A 26,208-nucleotide genomic window follows, 5' to 3' on the forward strand; every position below is an offset into this window, starting at 1 on the left:
TTGAATAATATTTGTGAGATACAGACTTGACATTATGCATAGCATGAGCAATATATCAAATATATATGTCAACTAAATGTAGTTAAAATAATTTTAACAAAATAATAAAACCACTGACTTATCTTTTTTTCTCTAATGTGAGACTGCACTGGCTGTGTGTGGCTTCATCTGTTGTTCTGTGATTTTGTGTGCTGACTGTCAGCAGAGGGCAGCAGCAGACTGCATCTCTGACTGGCTCTCTGAATAAACCAGCTCAAGCTGTCTTGAGTTTTGCAGATGTGTCTGCAGTTCTGATGCTTGACCTCAGTTACATTCTTTAGTTGAATTGTCTTTTGTAATTAGACTTTTAACATAAGCTCCTTTTAATCATTTTGTCTAATCCAATCCAACAATGTCCTCATTCTCTTCATATACCTGTATACCATATACCAGTGTCTCCAATGTATTTGCTTTAGAATATGGAGTACAATGTCCTCATTCTCTTCATATACCTGTATACCATATACCAGTGTCTCCAATGTATTTGCTTTAGAATATGGAGTACAATGTCCTCATTCTCTTCATATACCTGTATACCATATAACAGTGTCTCCAGTGTATTTGCTTTGGAATATGGAGTACAATGTCCTCATGCTCTTCATATACCTGTATACCATATACCATAAATCTGTCTGTCTGGCTGTCTGGTCTTTCAACGTTATCCATACTGCTACCAAAATCACACAGTCACCATTTCACAATAAATGAATAATGTAGTCAAATAGATTAAACAGAGACACCCAGTGATAATGTCAGCTTTTATCATTTGATTTGATCATTTAAAAAGGATAGAGGAGATTAGTCTGTGTGGAAAATGTCTTGAAATTCATAGTGTCGAAGGAATTCAAATGAATGTTAGGCTTTCCCCCCAAAAACAGAGTATGTGAATTTTGCAAGGCAGAAATGTCATCACTGCTATTGATTTTTAACCTTTTTAAAATCACTGTGGATATAACAATTTTATGCTGTAAGGCAGTAAAATGGAACTCTAACCCTGTAAATGTAAAATGTAAATGAGATGTCTGCAATTACTTTTCAATAAAAGCTATAAAAATCATGTTAGCTCTGTGATTACATGTGTATCTACTGTGTAGGCCGAGGACAAATTTGAATGGCAGCAACACCATGAAATGTCTGAAAAGGAGATTGAATATTTTCTAAAGGCTTTGTACATAAAGTGCATCTCCAGTATTTGTACTAATGACTTAGAACAATGCAGACACTTTCAATTGGTGTATTTGTTAACATTCTCAGTATATGGTCATTCTGGGGCCAGTGCTGCATTTTGATGCTGTAGAAAGTATATAACTATCTAAATTGAAGACATTTCTTTAGTTCTCCGTTATATTGTGTTTTCCTGATCAAGTTCTTATAATACAAAGTAGGATGAGGCTAGAAAGACAGGTAAAACAACTACTTCTCTAGATCTAGGTCACCTCGAGTAAATGTTGCTCTGAACTAAGTAGTTTTCTAACATAACAGCTTTAAATGTTTCTTGTTATTGGTCGAGCAGTTATCTTGTCCAGATGCGTTGTCAGCTGCCCGATTCTCCCTTCATTTAGCTCATCATAACAACCTGAAAGGATTATCTGATGCTTTATGAAATGATCCAGTAATCATTCCAGACGTTGTCAGTCAGACAGCTTATTAAACAACACAGTTTGTACTCAGCAGCTTTAATATTAAACACCGAGTTACAGAACATGCACATATATGTGTATGCTATACACAGACGCATACCACACCAAGTCATTATTCAGAGATCGAAAACGGAATCATAAAAAATAGCATCTCAGTGTACATAAAGTAAAGACATACAGTGTTTTATATAATTAACATTTTTACATATTTAGCTTTTGAGCAAAGCTGACAGTAAAAAAATGTAACTTCTTATATCAAACTTGGTTTGTAAAGACATAACTCAACTTGATAACAAGTTGTTTGATCATTCATTTTCCTGACCGTGGATCTCTTTTTTTTGATCTGTGACATTAAATAATCTGAACAAATACTGATCTACACCTAGCATGTATACCATATAAAAGTCTCAGACGTAAAGACAGTCACAATATTACAAAATAAGGCACGATATTTACAGTCTCAAGCAAACCTAATAGTGTTGTCACAGTTTAGATTTTGGGAAGGCTCAGCCTCTGAGTGAAATGTGTAGAAGTTAGTGACTATTTAACAAGTCTTTGTTCGCAGTGGCTCTGCTGTTCGTCGTTGAATAAAAAGTATCTTTATGGCTGCTTTTCACCATACGTGATGTATGGGAAGCTGCACTTGTGACTTCCCTTCCTCTCCTCAGCACTCAGGGGGAAGGTATAGCACTCACTGTCCATTATTCGCCCCTTTCCCTCGCCTTAACCAGTCCCTCCAGGGGGAGTGGGTTTTGCCCTGATCAGCGTCTGAATTACAGGTGGAGGAAGAGGAGGAGGAGGGCTGGCGTGTCCAGGTGGAGGTCGTCCTGCGGAAAAAGGATATGCCGTTGGAGGTGGACTTTTTCTGAAGATGCTCCGACTGCTGCTGGGACTGGAGCTGCTGATTGATGATGATCTGGATGTCGTCCTGAGGAGAGGTGAGGAAGAAGAGGAAATGAGCAGGGACTCAACACCGTCAACACTGCCCTCATCATGCAAACTCACTTTACACAGTATAGTCATCTGACTGTATCAGATTTAAACACTGCTTGGTTGTGCCGAATGTGCCGTTATTGTTGCAGTAACGTTTTTTTGGTGCTGCTCACTGGTGTTGTATGCATTTCTCTTGACAAGTATGAATCAATGTAAAGTCTGGCAATATTTCTTATTGTCAACAAATCCGATGAAAAGACCAAAACCAACGATGAATTGATCAAACTGCAGCCAAATCCTGATAAACTGTAGCTTGTTGGATTGTCCTGTAGCGACATTGTTGTCCTAAAACTATTAAAAACACATCAGTGAGGCACACAGTTGCACTGGGTGACAGGTTCCTTCATTACAAAGAACATGGGTACTGTAGTTTATGCTGCTGCAGTAAATACTCAGAGATAGAGAGTATTGATTTGTTAACAAGAGAAATCAATCAACAGTCTCCAGGTGCTGAGGAGATTGTATTCCATAGTTGTTTTTTTTCCCCCTGTTCGTGTGTTTGTTTGTCCCTGAAAGTAAACGTTATTTCTGTAGCACCTTACAGAACCAGATTTACAAGAATGAAATGCAACAAGAATTTCAGGGAATGGTCACAAAGCTTAATAAATGTAGCGCAGATTCTGCTCCAAACCATGGAGGGCTTAAAACGTAATCACAAGACTGAATTCTAAAACAAACCATACTACTGTATGATAGTGTCCTCTGCCTACTATGAGTGTATGACGCCTGATTGCACTGCCTTCACAACCTACATTTAACTGTTTTCTCTGTTCCTATGAACTATTCTGCTCAGTGTATCTAATAAATGCGTGTATATTTAACAGTTTTTTTAAATAGGGAATTGCATTTGTAGACCAGTTGATGCCAGTCTGTATCTGCACATATAAGTTATTTGTATTTGAAAAACTATGTTTAGGATTATTCACCATTTCTATTTGGTATTAGAAATCAAACGGAATATTTTCAATTATTATTAAGAACACTTTCATCTTTCAGCTAACAGACATGATTTCTCCCCAATCAAAATATGATCTGTATTATCTTCACCAAAATGCTAGAGATCAAACTGAGATACAGCCATTTCCTGTCTTGTCAAATCATCACTAAAACCACAAAGGTGATTTTTCAAAAGTTATGATGCAGAGCTTAAGGGTGTAAATTAAATGTATTCATGTTCATATTTGTGGTTTTCATTAGGCAGGAGATGTGCTTACAGATTCCAAAGTAGTTGTGACAAAGAGAGAGCACCAGAGATGGTTTAAGGTGGTTAAGGATACAGTAGACTGGATGGGATGGACGAAAAGCTCTACAGAGAAAGGGATCTCACCTGCCAGGCCTCCAGTTCCTGTGACAACTCCAGTTTACGTTGGATGGCTTCTAATAACTGGTTGTTCAGAGACATCATGTCATTTTTACTTCTCACCAACTCGGCCTCCATCAGGTTTTTCCTACCACGATATAATGAAACCTCTTCAGTCACATCAGAGTCACATACTGTACAAGAATGAATTCAAACTCATAACTACAGTATGGCTGCAAGTGTAGCTTTCTTCAAGAAACCAATTAATTACACTTTTCTTTTAGTTTTTTGCAACACATGCATTCGCCTAACAGTATTTCATTGATTTTCTTCTGAATATTCAACCCAAAATTAGCAGAATTATTAGGGCAAACAAAATAAATTCTTGTAAAACAAACACGATGTCAAAGGCATCGGGGTTTATTTGATTTATTATAAATTGCACTGAGAATTTTGATGAAAAAATGAGCTTCTCACTTGGCTATGGCTTCATCCCGGTCTCTGATGGCCTGCTGGACCACTTCAGCCTGTTCCTGCACACCCTGCAGCTTCTGCTTCAGTTCAGCATTTTCCAGCTGCAGCTCGACGTTCTGCAAGAGGATCGTATATATCTATCTATCTGTTTATACATTGAAAGTATTGTATTACTTTTCACATAACTTTCACTTAATTTTTAACTTTTTTGTTTTCCAGTGTTTTGGAAAAGAAAGATGTGCATGTGTTTAAAACAAAAAAACAAAAAAAAAAAACTCTTTATGTCATGCACTATATCATTTAATGTATGCCAGTTAAAGCTCGTAGCAAGCGGTCATTTTGAGGCAGAAAAGAATAAAACTTGAAAATATAGCCCCAGTAAAAATTTTATAAAAAGGTCACTGAATCTGTCTATGACACTAGCAAGGTCAGTAATGACACAACCAAATCCAAAGATAATGGGCCTCTATGTGCATTGCTGCTCCCTGACAGACTGTTTGTTCATCACTAGGTTACCTGATCTCTCAGCTCCTGTGCTGCGCTCCGATTCCCACACTGATCGCCCGTCCTGTCGACAAAAGCTCGATTCAGCTCCTGGGACAGAGACATTAATAAAAGAGATCAGGTGTCGGCTGTGCATTTTACAGGGATTCAAACCAAAAAGAAGCTTCTGTGGTGTTGGCCTATTTTCACGGTGCTCCGAGGGATGGAGGGAATGGGCAGGAATATTTAGTTACAGTGATAAACACCTGCTACGGGTCTGAATACAATGACACGCAACTGGACGATCGTATATGCTTGCTTGTGTCAAAGAGAGGCTCAGCAAAGCATATGAGCTATCAATTGCAACAATTCATTGGCATCCTTTGCATAAACAAGGACACACACTTCCTCAGCATGGTTCAGTGTGACGACACTATGGTGCCTCTGACAGCCAACATGGGGCAGATTTGCTAACTGTGAATTAATTGATGAATGTGGTATGTGAAGAGGGTGAATGATTTGACCTCTAACAAGATAAAGAAAGTTATTTCACTTTCAGTACAGTTGTCATTTTCTGGATCATAAAAACCTTCATTTTAGAGGTGATATGTATTAAAAAAAAAAAAGATCTCTGCATAAGCTGGGTTTAAAAATGAACACGTGTTGCACTGTCCCACAAATATGCATCCGTTTTCTCTGCCTTTATCCATCTAGCAGACTTATTCATCAACCTCAGCACACATAAACAAAAACTTAGAAGACATAAAAGCCACAGCATTATATTCCTGTCCTCCTTTGATTTTCAAACAACAAGGTCAGCATTTTGTTTTGCATTTCCTCTCCCGCCCCACTTGCTCGTTCTGTCGCTCACCTGAGGGCTGGATGCCTGTGCCAGGGTTTGGGCCACTCCCTTCAGCTGATGCAGCATGGCCTGCAGGTCCTCCTGTTGATCCACGACCTCTGACCTCTCTGAGCTGTTTAGTTCCTGAGTCAGTGGAAGCAGTAACTGGAGGATGGATCCCATTTCTTGCGTTATCTAAGTGGAACCGGAAAGCAGGCATTTTGATTTATGTTAATTATGACTTTAAAGGGTCAACTTACCTAATAACTTTCATGGCCAAAACTGGGTAGTTTGATGTGTTGAGTTACTCTCACAACACAATTGTTATAGCTTGGAGGGTGCTACTGTATATTAACCCGACACTAAAAGAGATAATGTTTCAAAAACGGGTTCAAAAATGTTCTATTTCTTTCCCCCTTTGCCTTTCAGTGCGACACTTCTTTACGCACATCACGTCTCGAGTGACATCAAGTATTTACACACTGGGGAGGTGAAAGCATTACCTCATCACTCTATTTAACTTCCTTGAGTCAAATATATTACATGATGATAGTGATCTCATGATACCTCAACAAAGATATCTTGAGGTTAACTTTCATACAGCAGAAGGAATAATCATAGGATATTCTATGATAACTTTACAGACACAGGTGTAAACGTGCACCGAAAGCTGTAAAAACAAGGAAACTCTTCTACAATGTGGCTTTGACAAACAGGAAATGTAGTGAATGACTCATGTGTGTGTTATACATCACATTTTCCTGCTGGAACCAAACAATAATAGTAGACACCCAGAGAGTGAGAACTACTTCACTGTCAGTCAGGTTTTTTTTCCTCTCAGCCATAATTTCATTTAGTGTTATGTAATATTTGTTTGTGGCATCTTCCCTTTGAAAATCAGGAACTTTGCATCTCCTTACGTCAAACATATGTCACACTGTCATGAAGCACATTTTCTGTCAGCATGCAACATTTATACGTTTTCTAAAATTCAACTCATAGATGATGTTACTCTGGTGCCATTATACTATTATCGGTAACACTTTACTTGAAAGTATCTACATAAGAGTGACATGACACATGAACGTTAGCCCTAACTCTAACCCTAACCATAACTTGTCATGACAAAAACCGAATGACACTTACTAAAAGAAGCGTTATGTCATAAACGTTTATGACTTGTTTATAATGTTTATGACATGTTCATGACGATAATAGTATAATGGCACCAGAGAAACTGGTAACAGAAAATGTTGTGCTTTGCGACAGTGTGACTTGTGTTTGACGTAAGGAGATGCAAAGTTCCTGAAAGGGAAGATGCCACAAACAAATATTACATAACACTAACTTGTCTGGGAGAAGAAAAAAAACTTCAACTTCAAGTAAAGTGTAACCCTATTATCTTACAGTACACATCTTTCAGGAAAGGCTTTGTTTAATATTCTTGTTTCCAGTTATCACAGGAAAACAATTTCCTTTCAAACATACATGAATCATTGTGGGCAGTACTTCAATAGAAAGAGCCCAAAATTAACACTTGCCAACCACAGTATGGAGATAAAGTCAGTGCAGTCAGTCCCAAACTTAGTGTAATTTACAGCCCCTCTGTCTTGTAGAGAAGGCTGGTTGCGTTATTTAGATACACTGAGTATTTAGGGGACAGACTTACTTTTGTTTTAAACAATTACTTTCACTGTAACTGTGTTGTGAATCATAATTGGAAACTATACTCTGTCACTTATTGCTAAGAGTGTGATATGCATGAATGTATGTACCACTGTATATATACAGTATCATTTTAAATCATATTGATATGCATGTCATACATTTCCTGGAAAATCAATTGGGAAGCAGTTGTATTTCCCAAACTGTGCATCTACTTTTGATATGTAAAATCAGTGTGGAGTTCCCTCTCTCAAATGAGTCCGACTGAATGAGGATGATTTTGGATTCAGGAGCTCGTTACTACAATTTAAGCTTCCCAGCTACAACCATTGCATACTCTCTTCTTCATCCCCTATCTCCAAACACAATTACTCACAACGTGTTACTCACAACCCATGTTTTGGTTAGTGAGAGTTTGCAAGTATACAAATGTATTTTTTGCAGTTTTGCATAATACATCTCTATATATATTGTAAATACACATGTGGTGCTCTAGTGAGTGTTTCTGGTACAAGGACAGCGTATGCAAGAACTAAAACTACAGTACAGTGCCCATGTTCATGGTCATGAAGGAACATGTTACCCAGTGCAACAGTGTGGCTCACTGATACGTTTTTAATAGTTTTGGGACAATGGAGCTCTATAGGACAGAAGAATAAGCTTCATCAGACTTTGGCTACACAGACAATTCTGTTAGTAAGAACAATTATTGGTTTTGATCTTTTCATGGGATTTGTTGACTATGAGAAAAATATAGAATATCTCATATAGAGCATATATCTATCTATTTTGTTCTCTCCTTAAATTTCACTGACAAGAGAATTCAGCCAAATCTTTCTCCTGTTCTAGCTCGATGGTTTTAAAACACTGTAGTCTGACCGTGTTAAAGAGTAATCTGGCAGCGGCCCAGGTTTGATTCAGAACCCACGGCCATTTGCTGCGTGTCTCCCACTTTCCTGTCCATCTGTAGGCTACTATCCAATACAAATGCATAACAGCCCAAAAAAAAAAAAAAAAAAGTAATCTGCTTTAGTACCTCTTCTTTACTGACTCCCAGCCCTGCTGTCTCCAGGCTGCTCTCCAGCTCAGACAGCAGGGAGGCGTCTCCGTGGCTCCTGCCTTCCTGCAGGGACACATCCTCCTGAAGCTCCTCCACCTGGACCTGCAGCTGCTGTGAGCGACCCCTCGCTGCCTCCACCTCCTGCCACGCCTCTGCTAGCTATAAACACAGGGAGGCACATGTGAAATCACACATGAACGAAGAGACAGAATCCGCAGGCATGTGTATTTCAGGTTAGCAACAAGTACAACAAATGATAGAGCTGAAGATAAGACAACATTATGAATCCTCAGATCATGCTGATGAAAAACAAAGAGAGAGATGGATATAATAACACAAAAGTGCTATAAACAAAAGGCCATGTGTGCCTTTTAAAAGCCGTCATGAGAGACTTGTTTCTACTAACGTTCAGTGTGTGAGAAATCCTGACATGCCAGATTCTAGTCTGCAGCCCAACATGAAACTAAACGAACACAAGTGGAATCCAGAATTGCGAGGGAAAGTTACAATGACGGTGATGAGGTGATTGTTTAGCAAAGCTCTCCACAATCCCACCGAAAACCAGTCCGCCAGGCAGGGAGCAGACAATCCCTTTGTTATGGGAAAGGCTCTTTCATTCATACACCGACCACACTAAGCTGTTTTGTGTTGCCTCGGCCGTGTGTGTGTGTGTGTGTGTGTGTGTGTGTGTGTGTGTGTGTGTGTGTGTGTGTGTGTGTGTGTGTGTGTGTGTGTGTGTGTGTGTGTTTACATATGTACCTGCTGGCTGTGCTGCTGGTTGAGTTGGTCATGTAGAGCCAGGCGTGTGTGTAAGGAGGCCAAACTCGCCCTCAGCTCAGTGTTTTCTGTACACACACTCTCCAAACGCTCTTCCAGCAACTGCTCCTTTTGGGTGATACGCATCACCTGAAAAACACACACAAGCATATGATCATATGAAAAAAACACGTTTCTTCTCAGAATGGAAAACTCTAACTCCCACTATCCCCTTGCATCACACCGTATCAATTTATCAATTTACCAATGTTGACATATGTGAATGTTTGGAGGTGGCCAAAATGTTTGAAAGTTTATCTCTGACTTTATTCTCCCTGAAAAAAGAAAATTGTGAAAATGCCCCATTTGTGATGTATTAATTATTTTATTTTTTATTTTGTTAAGTGGTTTGTCATTATTTATTTGTTGGCTTCCTTTATGGGCTCAGATTTGTACTTTCATGTTAATATTTTTTACTATAAGATTTACTTGTGTTGCATTAAGTACTTTATGTATTGGAAAACACACACAAATTCTCAGCCAATATTTCCCCATTGTAAATGACAGTAAACCAAAGTGAATGAAACAAGGTAAGGCAAGATGAACCAGCAGCTGGCAACACAATCAACACTTTTGACAGGAAAGTTAATATGAAAACACACACAGACTGGTACAGTGTGTTCTGGTCATCCTGTCCGTGTGAGTACACGATGCTCTCAAGCCTAGAGCATTTTACATGACCCTCTTTTTAACATTTACGATCAGTTTTGGTTTGGTTGCAACATTTAGAGGTACATGATTCTTGGTAGCTACCTGCTCCCTCATGGCACTGATCAGCTCCTCGTCCTGCGGCCGGTTGTGGCTTCCTTTTTGTTGGAGCTCCTGTTTTAGAGCCTGCAGCTCACCGGACATGGCTCTCTCCACCTCCATCGCCTGCACACCAGAGAGAAAACACAAGACACATGAGATTCACAAATGAAAGAAAGTAAAGAGACTTGTGGCTATTGAATTTGCAGGACAGCATTCTTTGTGCTGTTTTGTTTACTTTTAGACACAAGGACAGATTTAAGAACAGAAAAAGTTCACCCAGTCAGAAATCAGACTATGACCAAGAAAAGTGGAATCATTGGGATCAGGCTGGTTGGATATGTCAACTTGAAACTCCAAAACAAAGCTTGCCTGAGGGATGAGCTTTGAGAGAATTGAGGCCACAATCTTAAATCTTAAAATAACCAAATATAGAGCAAGAGGGTTCTAAATCCTGTAATCTAGACGCAGATGAGAAGAAGCACAATAAGATACAAAACAGAAAGGTGGGGATTAGGTGACTAAAATTGAACATGTGTTTGGAATGGGTTTTTGCTGCGGGCCATGCAGCAGTGGTCAAATACGTGTGTATTTGACCACTATTAGCACTGTGGAGCAATACTTGGTCCCTGTTCTGCTTGTACCACACATTCGAGAGCATGCAGCAACAAGATGCACAATCCTGCTGATGGTTTCACGCTGATCAACTGATCGACAGTTCGGGCAAGAAATGAGGCAATGTGCCAGCTAACTACCAAACATGCATATAAACCATGTAGGATTTAAAATAAGAAAAGATAAAAAAAAAATATGTTTTGCAAATGTTTCCTGTCCAACTGTCCAATAAGAGTGGATATGCCAAAAAGATCATCTTAAAAAATGCCACCTTCCTTTAAGAGGTCACAAGCCAATAAAGCTGAAAACCCAGATAAGAAGCAGCATGACTCCTGTGATCATCACTCACCCATCAAAAGAACAGAAATGATTAGCCAATGACAAACCACATGTCTTGTTAAGTGTTAAATAATGATTTTGTTATTTGGTCATGGTTCTACTTGTTAATCTCAAAATCAGCTACTTTAACCTTTCTCTCAAACAAAAGATTTTGAAACATTGAAAAAAATAAACACAGGGATCTTTATAATGCTGCTGTGCCAGATCTAATGTCCTGGTTAACACCAACCGCCACCCCCCTGTCCTGGTCTGGGACCCTAAGTTCCCCTTACTCAGCAGTTTGGCGGGCCCCTGTCAGGTCCCATCACCACCACATAATACAAGATGAAAGGCCGGCCTCAGCGGCAGATGGAGCAGAGGGCATCTTGGTCTTGTCTGTGACATCATCATGCCACATTAGACAACAGTGGCGGAGGGTAAACCTGGACATCATGAGGGTGAAGCGGAGGGGGACAGCTTGTGTGTACGTGTTTGTAAGGGTGTACGGAGGAAGTGAGGCAGGCGTGAGGGCTATAATTAGTGGGACAAGAGTAAAGCCGGCACTGATGGACAAAAACAAAACATTGCATGCAGACACACTATGAGAAGGAGAAGGGGGGGGGCCCTGAAACATGAACATTTGTGTTTGGGAGTTGTCGTTACCGCTGCCTCATCTCATCAACATGGGGCCCCTTCCCCACAATAGAGGCAGCGACCCACTGAGAATCACCAAAACAGGAGTGGAAGAAGGATGCTCCATTTGGTCGAGACACAAAGATGATATCCCCTCACATGGCCCCCCCCCACCCCCAAGCCTCCAGCCTTCACCGATCCTAACGCTGAGCCCCTCAGGGAGCACACAGAAAAGATGGCTTTCCCCTGGGATGATGGGGTATGAGGGGCGACATCAAAAGGAGTAAATGAAAGATTTATATCTCTCCCCAATGTATATTGTCTTTCACTTTTTTTTTTGTCCGTGAGATGCGTGATGCTAGGAGAGGGAGCAGAGGTCACGGGGCTCGCCTCAATTCAGGCATCTCCTTTTGCAATAACGGAAATCTCACAGCAGGGGGACTTTTCACAGTCGTCCAATAACACACTGTGATCCACAGCCAGGGAAGGTGATCATGTAACACTGGGTGGAAAGCAGGAGGTGAAAATGTAATGCGTTTTTCGTCCGTTAACCAGACACAGAAAAGACCAAATATTTTATTTACACCCAGTTTACCCTTATTGTTAAAAGGGTGGACCAAATATTTGGCCTGCAACTAATAATTATTTTCATTATCGATTAATCTGCCAGAGCTGCAACAATTAGTCAATTAATTTTTTGGCTAATATATTTACTGGTTGCAGCTTCTCAAATGTGAGGACTTGATGCTTTTGTGCGATACATGATAGCAAACTAAATATCTTTGAGATTTGTACTTGACAAGACATTTGAAGACATCAACTTGTTGTTGGCATTTTTCCATTTTTTATTGACAGAATGATTAACCAAGAAAATAACTGGCAGATTACTCAAATAGTTGCAGCCTTAAAAGACTGTAAAAACAAATTGCTTGTTTTGTGTGACAAAAAGTCCCAACCCCAAACATATTGATCATTAAATCTTCACATTTGAGAAGCTGACGGCAGCAAACTTTGGTATTTTTGCGTGAGAAATGACTTTAACGATTAATCGATTAGTCAATCAACAGGAACATAATGGGGAAACTCAACATCACTACACACTAAAGCTCCTAAACCGACCATGAAGTTCCCTCAAAAACTGTTTAGACAAAAGATGAACATTATAACATTTATGAATGTAGGATTTTATTTTATTGCAGGACTGTTGTATCAGACTTTTTAGCTAAGTGTACCTAATAAACTGGCAGTATATTGAGTCAGAGTTGCTGGTGTAAACACAAATCATGACTAATGGTTAAACTTCATTTAAATTGATACCAGTCCAAACCAATGTCCTGAAGGAATATATTATTACTTATACATTATGTATTTTCCACAACATTTCCAGCTTATCATTCAATAATCATACTCCCTTTCCAGTCTGGCATTTCTTATCTAGTAGATTTATCCAATTTCTAATACACTGATAATGTTAAGCTGTGGAACATTTTCTTGCACAAGAGTCAAACTAAACCAACAAACTGTCTAAATCTAATTTTTCGTTCCTTCAGAGTAAATTATGGCATAACTTACTGGCTCCTCCAAATCAGATTTGATAGATTTCCTTGCTAAACATTCACAGAGATAAATTAACAAGGACATGCATCAGACACAAGACGAACAAATGCTTGACTTCAGTGTTCTCATGTCAGTCACAGGAACGATAACATTTGAAAAAGACCTCGACATCACTCAACAGTCCCTGATATTTTAACACCTACTTTCCTCAGCTACTGTCTAAACAGTCAGCACTGAACCTTGTGACAATCTGGCACACGGCAACATTGTTTTTATGTGGCCGTTTCCTCAAATGCACCAGGATGGAGAGTCGCCGGGAACCTTTCCTCTCACATCAGAGCTTTGCTTTGCGGTTGCTGTTAAACATGATGAATTCTTTCTCTCTCAGGTTTCGGTGTTGCAATACACAGACACCCTCCTCCAGATTCCTGTCATGCTCTGGTTACACTCTAACACTTAGGATATAGTGTTTCAAGCTCTCTGAAACCTGCCACAGCTTCAGAATATGTACAATCCATAAGAGACATAGTATACACAGAAATGATCTAAACATTGTCTTGTCTGCTGATGTTATCTAAAAGTCTTTGAGGTTTGCACCGTTAGATAAAATCAAGATATTTTTTTACTATTTTCTGCCATTTCACTAAGCAAACAATCAATCGATTAATTGGCCCAAATGAGGCTCTATCGGGACACACAGAACAAAATCTCCTGTTTCAGTTGTAACTGTGGGAGCGCCTGTTCAAACACACAAATCACAGAAACACAGACAACTCACCACAGCAGAAGCAGCCTTCACCACATCTAGTAAAGACACGTCAAACACACATTCTCTCTATCTTCTGGCTTTTTACAACCACACAGAGTCCAGAGTTACCCATGTCTGATGCCACATAAAACATTTTCTCCACTTCCTTCTCCCTGAACAGCCCAAACAGTGATAGCACCTTTTATCTAAATTGACTTTTTCCTGAACTTCCAGAGAGTCGGTTTTCCCTTAATAAGCGCTTCAGCCCAGCCACAGAGAGGGGGGAGACATTCACAGTTCCTTATTCTGCGGACCTTGACTTATGGGAGGGTTTTACACTGTTGTTTGGATTCATTTTTAACTTTGCCAGCTCAGGTTTGCGGCTCATCTTAAAAACAACACAAGGAATTGCTCTACTTAGTAATCGGCCATGTGTAATGTGTAAACACGTCACGACTGTAATGTTTGGCAAAACATTCCCTACTTTCTCAGGCTGGAAAAATACTCAAGGTTGTCCAGCTGTGTGATCCAATCAGCTCCTGCATGTTAACTGATAAGAGGCAGTAAAATATGTCACCGGTTGGATCTTCCTCGAGCTCGAACTCTGAAGATCATAAATGTTTGACATTTAAGCTAGTTATTTTTTCCATTACGTAATATAAGTATCTAAGCACTTTGTTAAAAGTTAACTTCATGTTACTAAATAATCTGGTTAAATAGATTATAATGTTCTCATGTAGGGCTGCAACTTATTATTTTCATAGTCGATTAATCTGCCCATTTGTTTCCTCGATCAATTGACTAATATAAAATGTCTGAAAATAGTGAAACATGCCTGTCACAATTTACTAAAGCTAAGGGTGAAGTCTTCAAGTATCTTGTTTTGTTCAACCAACAGTCCAAAACTCAAAAGGTATTCAGTTTACAACGATATAAAAACAAAGAAAAGCAGAACATCTCACATTTGAGAAGCTGGAAGAAGAGCATGTTTTCTCAGAAAGTGACTATGCTTTCCTCCCTCTGTCCTAGATCTGAAATCACATCATGGTATTAACTTTCACTCCCCATCTTGTTTGCATATCGTTTCCATTCTGCTCAACAATGTCACGGATCAACAACACTTTGTTTCATAACTACTGACTGACCAACCTCTCGCTCTCCTGCTCAGATGCAAACTTTCCTTTTCATCAAAACTTAAATAAGTAAGCATTTTGTTAACTTTGCTCTGAGAACAGATTTCAGATTGAGTCAGACTGATACTTTAGTGGTTTGCAGAGGACATTGAGTTTCAGTGTGAGGATTGGGTGACAGCCCGAAGGCCAGAAGCTTTGGATCCACAGCTCAGGTGTATGTTTCACAGACGTTTCTTTTAGTTCACACAGAATAACCTTAATTGCCCACGCTAACACTCACTGTGTCGAGTTGCTCCCTGAGTCGCTGTGTGTGCTCGCTGTGCTCCACCTGGGCTCGATTCATGTCCCTCTCGGCCTCGCTGAGGGCCCGGGTGAGCCGCTCCACCTGGGCCCTCAGCTCCATCACATCCCTCTCCAGGTCCAACACCTGGCTCTCCCACTGGGACTGGCTGCCCTCCAGCTTCAGCCGCAGCTCATGCCTGTCCTGCTCCAGCTCCTACACAGGGTTGGAAAGATTTTACACCTAATTAAACATGGGCTGGTTATACATTACATTGGTATGAAATTATGATGCTTATAAATGATCCCTTTTTGGCGACAAGATGTTATAACGTATTGTTTTGACAAGAAATTTGAGTGACAAAATGGGCTCATTCGGAGCTGTGAAGAATCATGGGACATGTATGACAGCTGGTATCTGAATGAATAGAAATAAATTGTGTCTGGGATTGCACTGTGAAGGTAAAGTATTTAATTTACAGTATATCCTACTATACAGAAATATCAGTCAAATCTGTTTCATATATTCCATTAAAACCAAACTATTAGTAACCAGAAAAGGAATCTACTTCTTTAATAATTGATTAATTGAGAAAACTGCCAATCACTCTTTTTTTGTCTTATGTGATTGTAAAAAATACATATTTTTATCTACAAAAAAAGCATTATTAAGACGCTATCTTGAGATTTAGGAAATTGGGTATCACTATTATCTGACATTTTATAGACCAAATGATTAATCAATCTATCGACAAATCAGCAGGTTAGCAATAATGAAAATATTTGTTAGAGACAGCATTATATTCCATACATGGATAACTTTTTATCAATGTATCTCTCAAGGTCAGTTTCTAGGCAGATAGGTCTTTGTCACATCTTTATTGCACTTTGTAAAGTGCTGATTTAAGTCGTAGTCACACCCGATAAGATTTAAGATTGAACATCTGAAGGGCATCTCCATAAGAAAAGCAATGAGGCCATTTTTTAGTCTGACGTAACCGTTCAGGTGTGTGATGCTGTGCAGTCTGCAACAGTTTCACAACAAAGACAAAGATGTGTAAAAGTTTTCAGACAACTTCATTTCACCGGCTGTCTCTCGCTTTATTGCTGTTAGATGTGTTGTTTTGAAAGATATTTAGAAATGGAGAACCATCTCGGATTAATTTCAAGATGCTTAAAGTGTGTGAGAGTTGATGGGCTCACAGTAAATCTGTGGGCCTCGCTGCTGAGTGACACACTCACTGCAGTTTGCTCCTTGTATTTTAGATGTACAAGTTAACTGCTGAGGTCTCATAAGGAGTTAGTGTCACACATGTTGGATTCCTGAGACGTGTCTCTTTGGAAATACTTGTGTAGTCAGTGGAACAACACAAAAGAAAGAGTGCAGTGAGAGCACAGAATGGACCTGATCACACTTAGGAAAGTTTAGTAAAGCAACACTTTGACATGGAACTTTTTCCTGCCCGTTTACACTTTTGTATGGTAATGGCAGAGTAGATTTTCTATGGATATCTAATAAATTGGCATTGAGTTACAATGTAGCCTATTTTGGAATATATTAAATGAAATACAGTCTGCTGTAGCTCATAGTATGGTTACTATTGTTTCTCACCACATTAATGTGCATTTTTTTCCATTATCAAAGTTGAGGATTTCAAGTTGTCATTTGGACATAAAAATAATAATAATAATAATAATAATAATAATAATAATAATAATAAAATAAAGAAACTGCCAACTGGTCGTATTTTTCATAGCTACATTTTCCATATATCCCTACACGGATAAAAACATCTTGTGATCCATGGTCTGTATAAATTGTGACTAGGGCTGCAACCAACGATTATTTTCATAGTCGATTAATCTGTTGATTTTTTTCTCGATTAATCAATTAGTTGTTTGGTCTCTAAAATGCCAGAAAATGGTGACACGTGAATCAGTGTTTCCCAAAAGCAAGCAAAAGAGGACGTCCTCAAATGTCTTGTTTTGTCTACAACTCAAAGATATTCAGTTTACTGTCACAGAGGAGAGAAGAAACTAGAAGATATTTACATTTAACAAGCTAGAATCAAAGAATTTTTTACTTTTGTCTTAAAAAAATTACTCAAACCGACTAATCGATTATCAAAATGGTGACACATTCTTTAATGAAAATTAGCCTACTTATTGTCATGCACTCCGAGATATTTGATATAGGCCTACTGGATTCATTTTGTTCCCGAAGTTGCTCTGCCGTCTGACACAAGTTATAAAGATGTAGCCTAAGCGTTACCCACCCACTTCAAATATTAGCAGCAACCAAGTCGTCAAATATTTTTAAACCACATATTTCACCGGAATTATTTCATTATAGGCAATAACTATATATTTACTGTATAATTCAAGCAGATTAGTCTTACCTCCAACTTGTCTGCGTATTGTTCATGAAGTTTGTCGCTCTTCTCTTTCAACTGACGGTTTTCCAGGAGCAATGCGTTTCCCAGCTGGGCTGCCAAAATAACCTCTTCCTCCTTTTGTTTCAAAGCAGCAACAAGTTCATTGGGGTCTTGATAACCTGTCATTTCCTCCGCTCTGTAGTCGAAGTAGAAATCCTCCTCCAGGTCCATTTTCTTGGACTTGAAGCTCCATTCATCCAGTCGATCCATAACCGAGTGTTAATTCAAACACACCTCCTGGTTAAATAGTGTTTCTAAAGACACAACGACTCAGAAACACGGTGAAATGTTGGCGCACATGTGCGAATAAGTTGTCCGTCCATGACACCTGAGTGTTGCTGTTATCCAGTGGCCGCCTGTGTCTCTGTGGGGGATTTGAGTGAAGCTGAAGGTTTGAGCTCCACAGTGAAAGTAGGCTGGCCCGTCTGTCACCAGCTGATGACTGTTTGTCTCCAGGGGGATGTGGCTTCAGTCACCTGAGCAACTGTTACCAACCACACTGACACCTGTCCTCGTTCTAGTGGGAAAATAACCACAAAGCTAGCTCCACCTGTGTGATGTAATCAGTGGTGGAAGAAGTAGGCCTACTCAGACTTTTTACTTCAGTAAAAGTAGCAGTACCACAGTGTAAAAATACAATATCCTGCATTCAAAATGTTACTTAAGTAAAAGTACAATAGTATTAGCATCAAAATATACATAAAGTACCAAAAGTAGGCAACTTAACCCATTATTAATAACCCATTTCAGAAGAATGTATATTTTTTGGAATATAATTAATAGATTAGTGTATATCACTTTAATGTTAAAGGCCAATTTGAATCACTTTATATACTGCTTTGTAGCTTAACCTATAATATTATCTAATATTTTATTTGTTGATTTTGTATTAATAAGCTGAATCTATGTAACAATAACCAAATGTATCAAATACATGTAGTGGAGTAAAAAGTACAGTATTTCAGTCAGACATGTAGTGGAGTAATAGCATTAAGTAGCAGAACATGGAATTACTTAAGTAAAGTACAAGTAGCCTACCTCAAAATACTTAAAAGTACTCAAGTACAGTACTTGAGTACAGTTACTTTCCACCACTGGATTTGAGGTGATTAAATTCATTAAATATTACTTTATTCAAGATATTTAGTTTTACACATCTTTCCACAAATTACTGCCTCAACACCATAGCATTGAACGAACAGATCTCTGGTGTGATCCAAAAGAACAAAATAGTACATCCTAACACTCTGTTTCAATATCTCATGCTTCCCCTGAATCATTAAACAGCTTAAATATCCTGTCTATTGGTTCTCTATGCACGTCTTAAAAACAAAGTGCACCAATTTTGTTACCACTTGACAATAAAGGTGGGCAATGTGACGATATGTGTAGATGATATACATTTCAGTGAGAGAGTTAGTGTAACTGTTTCATGTAAATATTGGATTTTGACATGCTTTTTGCATCAATGTAATGAAGTACTTTGATCTGTCAGTATTTAATTAGCATACATTTCCCCATGAACAGTTCCTCAATGGATTTTCCAGAAAATTGATCATATATTCATCTGCACTGCACATACAACCAAAAACATGTTTTGGATGCCCAGAATATACTATAATCAGGCCAACATGATATTTTGGAGTACGGCAGTGAGGGAATCACTGTTTTGGTAATCCATCCACCCAACAAGTGCTCAACAAGTCCACCATAAAGGGAGTGTCTGCCTGCTTTGTCTGGCTGCTTTCCAGCGGTCAAAGGTCAGCCCCTGCAAGGTTTGATGGAGCAGGGGGCAGTGTCAGGGGAATAAAAGACGCAGCATCCTGACGCATGGCAGGGCTTTTGTTGTCGAGGGGCGGCACAGCTTCTGTACATATGGCAGCAGGGACCGAGCAAACATAGGAGGCTTGACGTACACCACCACTGTCTTCTTTGTTCCTGTTCAGTTTACAGGCTGTTGATGGAGGGGCTTGTTGCCGTAAATGTGACACATGTGGTCAAGCAGTGCTCACAGAGGAGAGGAGACAACACATTCAGACAAAGCTAATGAAGCACATGTGTTTGTCTGTCTGAGCGTGTGTGCATACAGTCATATGTCAGAGGTATGGGGACCGTTTTATTAGGCAACACTCACAAATGATGAATAACAACTGCTTTCATCACTTATTACAGTAACAATGGCATCTTCTTCTACTGAGTCAGACCACAAAGGTCTCTCCTACTTTGCTGTAACAGTGATGGTACAATTTAAGTCCAAGTTGTTCTGCTGTAAGAGCTTCTTCTGCATCAGCAACAACACCTGTGTTAGGTCAAATGATGCCCTATGAGTAAAGGAAAGGGCACAAACATATTCCAGATACTGATCGTAATGAAGATGAAGGGATAATGTAGCAGAAGCAAAACATGGTGAGTGACTTTATATATTATTATTTTATTAGTCAGGAAAGATCACCCCCACTAAATAAGGCCCCCAAATAATTAGGTCCATCAATGGCCAGAAGATGGAAGCTGATGTAAATACATTCACAGAGTGAGAGTAATAATTCAAGATGGGTTTTCATTAATGTATAGACAGTGAAAGACGCCATTGTGCAGAATAGCTCCTTATGGTATTATTGAATTTTATTAGAACTGAAGCATTAACATGTAAGCAGCATTTTAATCTTGTTTAAGGTGGAGCTAACAACTTTATTCAGTGCTTCATCATGTTGTCAAGTTATAACTAAAGTAAAAAGTACAATATTTCCCCTTGAAATGTAGTGGCTTAGAAATATTAAATAGCATAAAATAGAAATATTCAAGTAGTACAAATACCACAAAAATTGCACTTAGTTGAGGCACTTGAGTAAATGTAGCCTACTTAGTTTTACGTTCCACATTTTTCATTCATTATGATTAGTTAACATAACTCCAGCCTATCACAGGCCCTCTAGTGGCTCCTGGTGGACAAACATGTAAAACACATCACTTAGTTCCCTTCCAGGAGAGTTTCATTTTTCTTTAAATGAAGAGAAGTTTGAAAGTTCTGATAAGTATAACGTGGGAAGTAGAGGACAGTTACTATTATCCCCGGACAGTTTGCAGCTTTACATTTGAAACCTACTTTCAGAATCAGTGATATCTTTGAAATCACTTGCCACAATGCCAGCACAGTGTTTAATTTCCAACATGTCTTATCTGTGTTATTATTATTGCTTTTATCTGATATTATTGTTGGGTACTTTTTTGCATTTTGTTTTTCTATTATTTTAAAACACTTTGAAACTTTGTTTTGAAAAGTGCTCTATAAATAAGGTCTATAATAATTATTATTATTTTTACTTTACACAGAATTTAAATCTAAAATATGGAAATGCCTTAAGATTACAGTATCAATACCAATTTTCCCTTTTCATTTCATTTTAATTTTCTGTTTGTTGTTTATAATCTTTACTTTTTTTTAAATAGATGTAGGCTACATTTTTTTTCTAAAAAGCCCAGTTTCTTTTCATCTGTATATACTTTTTTCTACATGTTCTGTTTAATTTTTTGTAAGTTTACTATTTAGTTGAAATGCTTTAGTTTTACTTTCTTCTAGTGTTTATTGTATTGCTCACTGCTGCGTGTTATTGAATTATTAAAGAAGCACTGCCCACGCCGGCCAGCAGGTGGCGGTATGTGACCTTCCATTAAACACTGTAAAAAGAGGAAGCACAATTTATAAACAACACGCTTGAACTTCTATGAGTTGGGTAACGTTAGAGTTGACTTACTGTGACAGATTTATAATTCGTTGTTTACCATTATAGTAACAATGGAGAGGAGCTTAGGGACAGTTTCAGCCATCAAAGCTTTAGGGTGAGTAACGTTTAACTGCTTCCTTATTTGCTGCGTAGTCAGACACAACGTGACTTACATTTGTTGTTACAGCCATAGACATATAACCCGTAAGCTAACGTTAATGTTTGGTACAGTATAATACAAGTTAGCTATTGTATAAGTACTTCATTCTCTGTGTGTAAAAATTGTGTCATTTAGTATCAACATGCTGGTCTTTCCAGTATATTAGGACACTTGCCGACCTGCAGTAGGTAATTTCACCTGTCGTCTTTACTTCCTGCTCAGGTACCCGGGCGGCTGCTGCCTCACACGGTGTAAATGTGATGAACTTCCCTGTCCGCTGCTCACTTGGCTGACTGCACAGCTGAGGACTCTCTGTCCAGAGCTACAAGGTTTTTATTATTAAGCCCTGTCTGTGGTGCAGTGTCCTCTATGGTGTTGGATGCAGTAAACACCTTTTAACCCTTGTGTTGTCTTCGGGTCAAATTTGACACGTTGTCTAAAATGTCTATATCAGAAATATGGGTTTCTTTTATAACTACCTAATTGTGATTACCCAAAAATAAATTGGATGATTCCATACAAATGCACTTCGCAAGTACAACAATTTATATTTATTTAATCAAATATTTTGTTTTTTTTCAATTTGTTTAGCATTTGAAGAAACATCTCGACTGAACGTTGACATATGCCATTCTGTGATTATCCTTCCTTTAATATAAGTCTAAAAAATTCATAATTTCTGCTTTTTAACTCAAGAATAAGGTATAATTTCCTATACATGAGGTTTATTGACCATGAATTCTAAAAATAAGTGTAAATCTAGTAATGAGTTGGTGTTAGTGGTGTTTATACATAGTAGTGAAAGGAAGCGTTAAACGTCAAAGTGCCAAAAACATTGAAAAAAGTGCCAAAAGAGACAAAAACGTTAGAAAAAGTGATTTTCAGTTTTGACCCGGTAGGACGATGCATGGTCGAATGGAAGACAACACTCAGGTGGTGGTTTTTCTAACTGTGCATTAGTGCAATAATATCCAAATCTGGTTAGTTTTTTTTTAATAAACCGCCTGACGATGACCTGAGATCTATTATAACTTTTAACATTTAAAAACAAACAAACTGAACACCTTTTGTAGTAGTAGTTCGTAGTGGTTTTATATTGTATTTTTTCTGCTATTGTTAAGATAGAATAAGTTAGACCTTTATTCATCCTGAAGGAAGTTCCTGTGCCAAAGATGTTTAGTATAAATAGCTAAATAGATATACAAACTATGCATACATTCATGGTAAAATGAAAAAGATTTAAAGGCCGACCAATTAAGGATTTTTAAAGCCGATGCTAATATTTGTGAATTAAAAAAAATTCTGATGATGATATATTGGCCAATAGTTATTTATGTTGATGATGTTGTTGTTTTTTACAAGAACACATAACATAGACAATTTTTGTTATAAGGATCCCTAAATCGTCCCCAATATATACTAAGTGTGGGATTTTAGAGTTGATAAACTCTAAAATGAAGTAAAGTCAGTGTGTTCTCGTGGACAAAGACTATAACATACTTTTGACATTTCCACATTTTGAAATGGCCTCAAACATGTATTTGACACATTTCTGTATTGCAATGTCTTTTGACTTATTGGCCAACATGTACTTTACATCGACACTAATGTATCTGCAGTAAGCTAACATCAGCTGATATACAGGTATCAAATCTACCTCTAATAGAAAATAGAAAAGAATATACAGGGTATACGTGTTAGACAAAGAAAGATGTAAATTACTAATGGTAGTACAATGCATGAATGAAAGTGCAGAATGCTGTGTTCTATATTATACTGTGCTATACTGTACAGACTAGTTGTTGTATTTTGTTTATGGTATTCTGTACTTGTTGCTGCATGCATTATATATTAAAGAAACTTGTTGTAATGTGCTGTATAAATAAAATAGCCTTGTCGTCCCTTTTTTTCAGACTCAAACATGACAGGTGACGTCTTACTGGTGGGAGAGTTGAGGACTTTACTGTCAAACATGTCGTCTCCCCTCACAGTGCTGACCTCAGAGCTGCTGGGGCCGTCCATCCTGAACAAAGTCACTGGTGAGATATAATAGGAGTCTGCTGGGTTCTGTTGTAGAGTTGTGCGTTTAAGGTAATAACAGATACATTTCCTGCCCAACTTTTGAAATGGTGGGTGTATCATCTTAAAATGATTGTTCAATTCTTCAGAGTCCCTTGTATCAGAATTACAAGCAGCTCTAATAATGAAGCATAAGGAACTGCATCCGGAGGAGAAGATGACAGGAGAGCAGTCTGAAAAAGAGCAGCGAGTTGAAGAACTCACTGACTTTTGTCAGGAGTATCCAGGTGATGGTGGTGATGATGGTGATGATGATGATGATGACAAAGACAGAAGGAAGGCGGAGATGCAGGCAGAATGGATTTTACTGATGCACGCCCTTGGCATGGATGCCTCCTCTCAATTTACAGATGTGTTGAGTGAGGTAAGTCTCATAAGAGAAACTGAGATGTGTAAAAGTCATGACTACAAACTGAGAAGCACTGAAAGGATATTTTTTTTAATATTTGAATGCAGGTGGAGTCGAGGCTTACTCGTCTACCATGTGGAGAGATGACAAACCCGCTTCTTAACACCAGCCTCAGCTCAGAGCAGTGGGTATGTTGCCAGGGCTGTTACCAGTTTATAACACGTCATATTGAACTCTAACGTTAGCATTTCAACCTTATTTTCTTTCTTTTTCTCAGGTGCAAGTTAAAAAGATCAATCAAGTTCTGTCAGAGGATTATCAGTGTCGGCGACAAATGATGATCAAGCGCTTTCAGGTTACACTTGAGTCATTTGCATGGGGAGAAAAACAAAAGGTAGGCATGTTAAATCACTGCATCTGTTACTCACTTACTCACTTTAAGAATAGCCATACCAAAATGTGGATCATTTGGTTGTTGGTTGGGCTTCATTGAGTGTCTTCTGCCCTCACGATGTGTGTGGATGTACAGCTATGCAGCGAACTACACTTCTATTGTACACACACACTAAACACATCACTTAATTTCCTGATTAATGAAATTCCATAGCAATCTGTATGATAGTCTTAATTTAGTTTTATATAGTTAAAGGTTTTTCTGTCAGTCAGGACCAAAGTGGTGGACAGACCTTGCCTTACATAGAGCCATGCCACCAGTGTGGCTAAAAATGACTTTAAAGATTAATTAATTATTAAAATTTACTGCATTTATGTCAATTGACTAATCCACTACTTCGTTTCAGCTCTTGTGAAAACATTCTTTTGGCTGCGGCAGGTTATCTGTGGGACAACCAGCATCAGCGTGCATCACGATAACAACAAACATCCCAGTTCAATAAGTCCTTTATTTACAGGAGCGCAGTGAAGTGCTGGCCAGAGTGCCTCCTCTTTCATCCCTCATCGGCTCCTGCCGAGTCTCCCCGTCTCTTCTGATCGCCATCAGAGAGGATCAGTCCTTCATTGAGCCAATCATGGCTGGAAAAAGCACCCCTGTCTACAAGGTACAACCGTAAACAGTTATAAACCCTGCCTGTGATTCTGAATGTAGACATTTCAAGTTACTTTATTGTCCCCCAATGGGGAATTTGTTGTGCAGCAGATAGTATAGTATCCCCCCCTTCTATCCACTGTCACTATAATAAAAAAAAAAGCCCAAAAATAAATAAATAAAAACAAAACAGTAAACAATCAATAAATACCAAGTCAATAAGTTATCTATGGTTCTTTATAGAATTATTTCTACTTCAGAACACAGATGGCCTCAAATTCTTCTTTGGTCTCACTAGATGTTGATGGGCAGCGTACCAGACAGAGGAGGACGACCGGGGGAAATTGAGCCACCTATGCCAGTGTGGGACAATCGAAGAGCGAAAGGACACGGATCCGGACGAGGAGGTGTTCACCATCAACGTAGATTTTCAGATAAAAAGAAGAAAGGGAAAAAAGAGTAATGTGTCATTCTCTCACTGCTTAATTTGAAAAAAAAAAAAATTTAATTATTTAAATCTTTATTATGAAATACAATATGGCTGTGGAACGCTACATATTATATAATTTGTTAATTAAGTTAGAAAGGTTTGCTTAATTCTTAGTTATAGTTTGTACATATACATACATGGCTGTTTTCTTTTTTAATAATGTAGCTTTTCATTGCTATAATGTACTGGTATATGACCTGATATTTTTGTAATATTTTTGTTGAGAAACATAATGATAAAAATGATTTGATTTTTGTATGTGTTGGCTTTGCGCATTTATACATAGATTTGTTTACTAAAGAATAAACCTATTAAAACACAAATGTATTGCAATTTTGTGTAATGTATTGTGCAATGTTGGTAATGCTTTTATGCTTAAGACAGCCAAGCAATTACCATTTAATGTAGCTCTCATTTCTAGTGAGAAAACAACACTGATGTAGACTAAATTGCTATTTTGTTTTACTTCATTATTAGAGTTGGGCATCGTTTGGATTTTAACGATTCTGATTCCAATTCCGATTCTTCCTTTCGATTCCGGTTCTTATCGATTCCGATTCTTTGAGGGGTGGAATTGAAACGGGTCA

General features: G+C 38.4%; 2 protein-coding genes across 5 annotated transcripts; one reads left to right on the forward strand and one right to left on the reverse strand.

The window, feature by feature from the left end:
* Window positions 1–1,699: 1,699 nt before the first annotated feature.
* LOC144515412 (BICD family-like cargo adapter 1) lies at window positions 1,700–18,196 on the reverse strand. Of its 2 annotated transcripts, none has more exons than XM_078246237.1 (10): window positions 17,741–18,196; window positions 15,343–15,558; window positions 10,065–10,184; window positions 9,255–9,401; window positions 8,472–8,654; window positions 5,801–5,965; window positions 4,963–5,040; window positions 4,450–4,583; window positions 4,000–4,120; window positions 1,700–2,607 (listed from the first exon to the last, which is right to left on the reverse strand). In XM_078246237.1, the coding sequence occupies exons 1-10, from the start codon at window positions 17,984–17,986 to the stop codon at window positions 2,371–2,373; spliced, it is 1,647 nt and encodes a 548-aa protein (XP_078102363.1). In that variant the 5' UTR covers window positions 17,987–18,196; the 3' UTR covers window positions 1,700–2,370. The 2 variants fall into 2 exon arrangements, with proteins under 2 accessions (XP_078102363.1, XP_078102364.1); XM_078246238.1 differs by having other exon boundaries at window positions 4,450–4,562; window positions 17,741–18,194.
* A 3,234-nt stretch (window positions 18,197–21,430) lies between these two features.
* LOC144515413 (protein FAM98A) lies at window positions 21,431–25,944 on the forward strand. 3 transcript variants are annotated; one of them, XM_078246241.1, is made up of 8 exons: window positions 21,431–21,502; window positions 21,881–21,987; window positions 23,572–23,697; window positions 23,827–24,101; window positions 24,194–24,274; window positions 24,364–24,480; window positions 24,998–25,144; window positions 25,430–25,944. In XM_078246241.1, the coding sequence occupies exons 3-8, from the start codon at window positions 23,580–23,582 to the stop codon at window positions 25,592–25,594; spliced, it is 903 nt and encodes a 300-aa protein (XP_078102367.1). In that variant the 5' UTR covers window positions 21,431–21,502; window positions 21,881–21,987; window positions 23,572–23,579; the 3' UTR covers window positions 25,595–25,944. The 3 variants fall into 3 exon arrangements, with proteins under 3 accessions (XP_078102367.1, XP_078102366.1, XP_078102365.1); XM_078246240.1 differs by having other exon boundaries at window positions 21,435–21,613; window positions 25,392–25,523; XM_078246239.1 differs by having other exon boundaries at window positions 21,436–21,613.
* The last annotated feature ends 264 nt before the right edge of the window (window positions 25,945–26,208 follow it).

This window comes from Sander vitreus, chromosome 3 (genome assembly GCF_031162955.1).
Source record: "Sander vitreus isolate 19-12246 chromosome 3, sanVit1, whole genome shotgun sequence".
Taxonomy (NCBI): domain Eukaryota; kingdom Metazoa; phylum Chordata; class Actinopteri; order Perciformes; family Percidae; genus Sander; species Sander vitreus.